General features: G+C 44.6%; 1 protein-coding gene across 14 annotated transcripts in view; it reads left to right on the plus strand.

Annotated features, from left to right (window-relative positions):
• DTNB (dystrobrevin beta) overlaps positions 1-6,694 on the plus strand; it is a 292,810-nt gene that overhangs the window by 206,515 nt on the left and 79,601 nt on the right. For 8 of the 14 annotated variants that reach the window (XM_045286980.1, XM_045286982.1, XM_045286984.1 and 5 more), the window contains exon 10: positions 3,785-3,874. The exons of the other annotated variants lie outside the window; for them this stretch is intronic. In XM_045286980.1, coding sequence (XP_045142915.1) covers positions 3,785-3,874 — 90 coding nt within the window. The remainder of the gene's footprint in view (positions 1-3,784; positions 3,875-6,694) is intronic. 14 annotated transcript variants of the gene reach the window in all.

The following is a 6,694-nucleotide window of genomic DNA, read 5'->3' on the forward strand; positions in this document are numbered from 1 at the left end:
CTTGACCTCAATTTCCTCTCTTTTCCCCCTCCATAACCTTCCCATATCAGGAGGGGGGGCGGTATTGAAAGAGTTATCTACAGAGCATGCCTTTAGTTTCTGTTCTGCCACAGCCCCGCCCACCTCTGACCCTCCCCACTCCTGCTTTCGTCTTCCTTATTTCTACCAAAATTATTTCTATCTAGGAGACAGATGACTTCTGCAGCGCCAAGTCCAGGGGTCAATTCTCAGCCCTTCTCGGACTTGATGTTGGCAGCACTTGGCACTGAGGAGCCTTCCCTCGAGTGCTAGAAGAAGCACTTCTGCATTTGGCTCTGGGCATTGCGCTCTCCTGCTTCTCCTCTGACTTCTTGTCAACCTCCGTGGCTAGCGTTTCCATCCCCCTTTGAGCTCTAAACGTTACTGGGCAGTATGGCACATGTTCCCATCTGCTCTCCAGTATACTGTAGCTTATCTCAGCCATACTCGAGGCTTCTCATTACTATCTGTAAATGGTTGACTTCCAAACATTTTTCTGGCCAGGACCAATCCCTGAGATCTAATCTCATACATTTACTTCCTGATCAGTGCCTTCACCTGGGTCTTTCATACCTGGTCATTTGCAGATGCTAAGCGAGTTCTCCCTCTTTCCCCTCCTGCTTTGTTTTCCCATATGGCCCTACCTATCTCGGTGACAGGCAGTTGTGCTCAGTACAAACCCTTGATTCCTCTCTTTGCCTTATAATACCTTTCTAAAATGTTGGAGAATTAGGTCAGCTGACTCGAAGAGCACCTTCAAAAATCAATTCCCGAGCCTGCTGTACTTACCACCACCCCTATCGCTGGCGCCACTTCCCTTGATGCCCTTCCTTCTCTCCCACCTAGACCGTGGCTGCAGTCTTCTAATGAGCTGCTGTAGCTTGCATGTTGGACTGCTAATCATAAGGCCAACAGTTTGAAACCACCAGCATGTCCACAGGAGGAAGATGAGGCTTTTTACTCCAATAAGATTTCCAGTCTTGGAAACCTACACGGAGTGCTTCTACCCTATCCCTTCTGGTCATGAGTCAGAGTCCATTTGACGACAGGGAATTTGGTTTGGGGTTTGGGGCCCTCTGCTTTCTGGCAGTTCACTTTTCACAGAGGAGACTTTCTGTTAATATAAAGCAAATAGATCATGGTTCTCCTCTGCTCGGGGCCCTCTTGACAGCTTTTCGTATCAGAAGCTACCGTCCTTTTAATGGCGTGCAACATTCAGCGGCAGTACTTCTGAATCTACGTGTAAGCATGTGTTTCCTTTTTAAGGCAGTTTCTTTTTGTCTGGTACAATAAAAAATGAGTTGCTAGAATGAGAGATTTAACTTCTAGCCATGAGGATCACTGGTGTCAGATTAGCCTTCCCGCCGTAAGCTGTGCAAAAGCTGATGACAATGTACGGAAGAACTATTTTCAGAAATGAGGCAGTAAGTAGTGCAGGACTGATCCCTGTGAGAGGGGGAAGGAGTGAGGTGAGCCCCAGGATCCGAGGCTTTTTGCTGGAGGCATATGGTGAACTCCAAGACAGGAGTCGAGCAGATGAGACAGTCCTGCTGAGATGAGATGGAAATTGGAATTGATCAAGGCTGGAATGTGCAAGACAGAGTACCACAGAGGAAGAGCTCGAGCCTTTGACTGATAACTTTCCTGTTCTTGCACCAAATAAGATTTGAGAAAGCCAGGCACTTAAAGCAACAGCCTCACCAGGCACAATTACCGAAGAGCTAAAAATGGGACAGCTACCTGAGCTCACACAGTGGTGGAAGATGTTCAAATTCTGACCAACCAATGTAGAGGTCTCTGAACACTTGGGGTATTCCGCATAGACCCCAGAAATGCCAGAACACTGGGGTGAAGAGGCTCTGAATAATGGTCACTCCAGGTCTGTGTGAATGAAGCTTCCACACAAGCCTCAGAGAGAGTAAACGGACTTACAAATCAATGCGCTGTCAGACTATTTCGAGGAATACAACAAAATCCAGACACTCAACAACAAAATATCCTTAACACCCCTCGTCCAATAAAAACTAGAAGCTAAAGGAAAGCATAAAGTGTGACCTGTCCCTGAAGCTGCAGCTCAGGGAGACGACACATCTGATCAGAGCACAGGGGAGCAAATGAATGGGGAGGAAGAGAGTGGAGCACATCCTGGCCCACCAGGCTTGGAGGACAATTTCCCTGCTCCGAACAGCCAATGCACAGAGTGGACCATATGGCTGATCCCACTACGAGACACGACGTCCCTTGCTGACCCATGGCCCTACGGGGGACAACACTGGAGACTCATTGTCAGGATTGGTCCAGACTGACCCTGTGACACCAAGGCAAAACACTTAAGGTGTGGGGCAGAGCAAAGGGGGGAGCAGAGCAGGGAGCTCCCGAGGGAGTGCAAAGGATAGACTCTGGGCCCCCATCGGACTTGACTGGAGGACACGCCTAGAGGTCAATAATCAGACCTTGATCTATTTACAGGTTTTTCTTTCTTTTTAAAATTTTTTTATTTTTTTCTTTTTAAAAAAAATTAATTTATTCTTTTATGGGTCATTGGTTTTCTCTTTTGTTGTCTTTGTTGTGTTCTCTTTTATCACTTTGTCTGGCTATGCCTTGTATTTTTGTGCAGATTATTATCTCTGCAAATCTATCTAGATAAGATAGGCTGGATGAACAGTCTGGAGGAGAAAACAATGGGACCGATGGTTCCAGGGGGACATGGGAGTGGGGGATGGAGGGTAAGGAGGTGGTGCTGACCAACCCAGGGACAAGGGAGCAACAAGTGATCCAAAATTGGTGGCAAGGAGGGTATGAGAGGCCTGGTAAGGGCAGTATAACCAAGAGAAATTACTGAAACCCAAATGAAGACTGAACATGATAGTGGGACAAGAGGAAAGTCAAAGGAACTAGAGGAAAGAACTAGGAGACAAAGGGTATTTATAGAGGTCTAAATACGTCAAGTAACACAGAAGCCTACTTATAAGGGTTCCCACAGGATAAGGATAGTGTGAGTTGACCCTCAAAAGATGGGGGGTGGGGAGAGGTTTACAACGGATTGAAGCAGATATATACAGGTCTGTGAGTCATAATGCTCCGACTAAGGTACCAATTCGTTGTTCTGATTTTTGTTAAATGATAGGAAATAATCAAATATTTATTTTACATCTCCTCAATGTATAATGTATTCATGGAAAATAAATATATCCATGGAAAATTATACAATTGAAGGCCTGTATTTCAAAACCTTTCATGGAATTAAGATTTTAGGCAAGCATCCAGTAAATACTAAAATGCCGAAATGGACTAATACTACAGGCAGGCATCCTTATAGCCATGAAAGGATTTAACTGGTAGCATGAAAAAAACATCAAAACTCATAAACGTGAATAAAAGCTATAGAAAGCATAGCACGTGAAGGCCACACGGGTCCCACGAGACAGCATTTCCACCATAGAGCCCAGTATCGGGCAAGAGTGCTGAGCAAGGCTCTTGTGGCCCCTCCTTACCGGTGGCCGTCTCAAGGGTTTTAAAGCCATTCTGAACCATCCCCGAAAGGGGGCCGGCTTTGTTCAGAGGATTTGTGAGCTGTCCTCCCTGTGGCCTAACACCATTCATCCTGGTTCCATTTTACGTTGTGCCGGTCTTTTGTTTTATTTTCCTTATGATTTATGTATTGCCTTTTCTATTTTTTTGATGTTTGCCCATGTTAATCCATGTTCATTTCTCCCTCTGTATGTGTTTGTGTCCCGCTTGTTGTCTTTGCCCCCATTGTTCCCAGGTTACTCTGTAGCCAGGAAATCCCCAGTCACTTGGCCGACGAGCATGCGCTGATAGCCTCCTATGTGGCCCGCCTGCAGCACTGTGCACGGTTAGTGGCAGACAGCAGCAGTAGGCGGGGAGCTGAGGAAGGGTTGGGAGAGCTTTGTTACCTGGGCTGGCCAGATGGAAGAACACTACATTTGGGGGTTTTCTTGAGACACTACCAGCTGCATTGGGCTGAGTTTAAATACTTGCCAAAGCATTAGATTCTAAAAGGGAAGAAACTTTGCCATGCCTGGGCACTGACGTAAATACAGACAGAATTTCTTCTTTAAAGTCAGGTCATTTCCTCCGGTTGATAGACAATTACAGAGTATATAAACCCAAGAGCTGAAATTCCAAAGGTGTACCACCACTGTTTGATGTAGCCTCTTATTGTTCATTCTTGCCTGGACAATGAAGTCTTTCTGTTGATCGTCAAAGAGTAGTGTTGATCAGGGAGCCCTGCTGGCAAAGTAGTTAGTCCATGGGCTGCTAACCACGAGGCCGAAACCACCAGCCGCCTCAAGGGGGAAAGACGGGGCTTTCTACTCTCTTAAACAGTTACTGTCTCAGAAATTCACAGGGCAGCTCTCCTCTGTCCTATAGGGTCTTGGTGGCAGTGAGTTTGGGCTTGATTTCTTTGTTTTTGAGTGTTGATCGACCCACAAATATCTCACTGTGCCTAATCTGAAGGCTTTGCTACCACACTGTTACATCTCAACCGCCCTCCATCTGTTACATAGGAACCTGTCATTGCCAATGATTTGAACCAGGGATTCTCATCAATGATGGTGCATTAGTATCACCTGAGAAGCTTTTTAAAAGTATTATATGAGGGGGCTTTAAAAAGTCTGTGGAAAATGGAATTAAAAGATCATTAAAAATTTCCTTGGAGTTTTGAAGCAACCTCGTGTACCCCGTCATATTAAAATAATTATCTGTATTCTAGAAGCCCACACCCGTTTTCCCTGAAGCACTGACACACAGCTAATATGGGAAGGAGATTGATCACTCCTTCAGGGGGTTCAGATGGGGGGGAAATGGTTGGTAATAGCTAACTATATCAAAGTTAACCCTTTGGAAGAATTAATACCAAGCAGTGCTATTCCATTCAAGCCAACTCAAAGCCATTTTTCCACCCATACCCTCACCCACCACATTCTTAAAAAATGACAGGTGTTAGTAATCCAAAGTCAACCATCCGCTCTATCGAGCAGCAAAGAAGAGTCATGATGTCAAACAACTTACAAAACTGCTTTGAGAACCCTAGATCTTCAAGAAAAAAACCATAATCTATAAACACTTAGCAGAAGCTGGGTTTTACATCGTTACCTCAGTTTTGCCTGTAGCATGCCTGGCCCCTTGGGGAGGACATTTGACCTCATTCCTAGTCCCTGTGGTAACAGAAGAATAAGTTAATAAAGAATGCAACGACTTTGTGAAAGGGTTGGTTTTTAATATTGTACTTTATATTGTTTCTCAGTATACACAAGAACATCATTTTTTTTTCACATTTACTTATCTCTAAAGCCTTAGAGAAACTGTAGGGGGGGGAAAGAGAGAGAGAAACTATAGGATTTGTCTACCTCTCACATTTCTTTAATAGGCTAATCCTACTGGAGGGAAGGAAGGGTCAACTCATTATGCTCAGAGAGTAAAGTATCTCCTTCTCCAATAGACCACTCAGGCCCAGCCTCTGGTCTCTAGGAATAGAATTGTTTCTCCCCAACACAACACATGATTTGCAAATCGGTAAGGGCAGTTATCCAGGGTGATGAAAATTCTTCCCTGATAAAAATAGCACGATGTTGGCCAGAGACCTGCAACCTGATATTTGCAGCCCAGGAAGGTTTGTGGTAGGTTCAGCCAAAGTCTTCCAATCTCAGGGGACCTGGGAAATATTAAGGGAGTAGACTCCTGGAGCAAGAGCCTGTGGCTGGTAGCCCTGGAAGAACCTAGCCTTGAGTGAGTACTGCCTGTCTTCTGTATTCCTGGAGTCTGCGGAACTGAGCTCGATACTTCCTCTAAGAATCAGAACTTGCTGGCTAAGTGATTCTGAAACCGAAAGTGCCAAAAGGAGAAGGCACTTTGCTAGACTCCCTGAGATCATTTTCATAAACCTTAAAAACCACTCATCAACAGAAGCTTCTAGCTTCTGTTTAGGAAGCTTAGCCAGTTAAAATAGGGGGGGTCGATTAACACCCCCAGGGAGATGGCATGTGATAGGAAAGAGGAATTCTTGTACCCCTGGACTAATAGCTATGGTCACTACATTAAGTCAACTTCTTAAGCTATCCATAACATTGCTTACTTGTAATGTTCAATACCGGGCTTTCGTTTCCATGGAGAGCTATGTCTTATTGTTGTTTTCCAAAAATAAGAATAAAAAAAAAAAAAAAGAATGATTTTCATATGTCAAATAAATGCCCTTAAGTCACAAAATATTATATAGTTCAGTCTTGACCTTAGGGACTCGGCCCTAAAGTATTAAAGTCAGTTGGTGGTCTCACACCCTGACTCACTGCCATCCAGTCAGTGCTGATTCATAGCGAGCCCCTGTGGGTGTCTGAGACTGCAACTCTTTTTCGAGAGTAGAAAGCCCAGTGTTTCTCCTGCGAAGCTGCTGGTGGTTTCCAACTTGGACCATGTGAATCTCAGCCCAGCATGTAGCCATGACACCACCAGGGTCACAAATATTATCTAGGTCAGTCTTGATCTTGGGACTCGACCCTAAGGTATGAAAGTCATTTGGTGGCACCATGTTTTCATTACTAAGATTCTAAGAGAACCGTTATACACACCGGAGACTGACATTTGCATACCTAAAATTAAAAAGTGTTGACAAATGTCACAGACAGAAGACTTAAAGTACATTTAAAAGGAAAAA

The sequence above is a fragment of the Echinops telfairi genome, unplaced genomic scaffold (assembly GCF_000313985.2).
Source record: "Echinops telfairi isolate 266 unplaced genomic scaffold, ASM31398v2 ScPeMD7_9;HRSCAF=40, whole genome shotgun sequence".
Taxonomy (NCBI): Eukaryota; Metazoa; Chordata; class Mammalia; order Afrosoricida; family Tenrecidae; genus Echinops; species Echinops telfairi.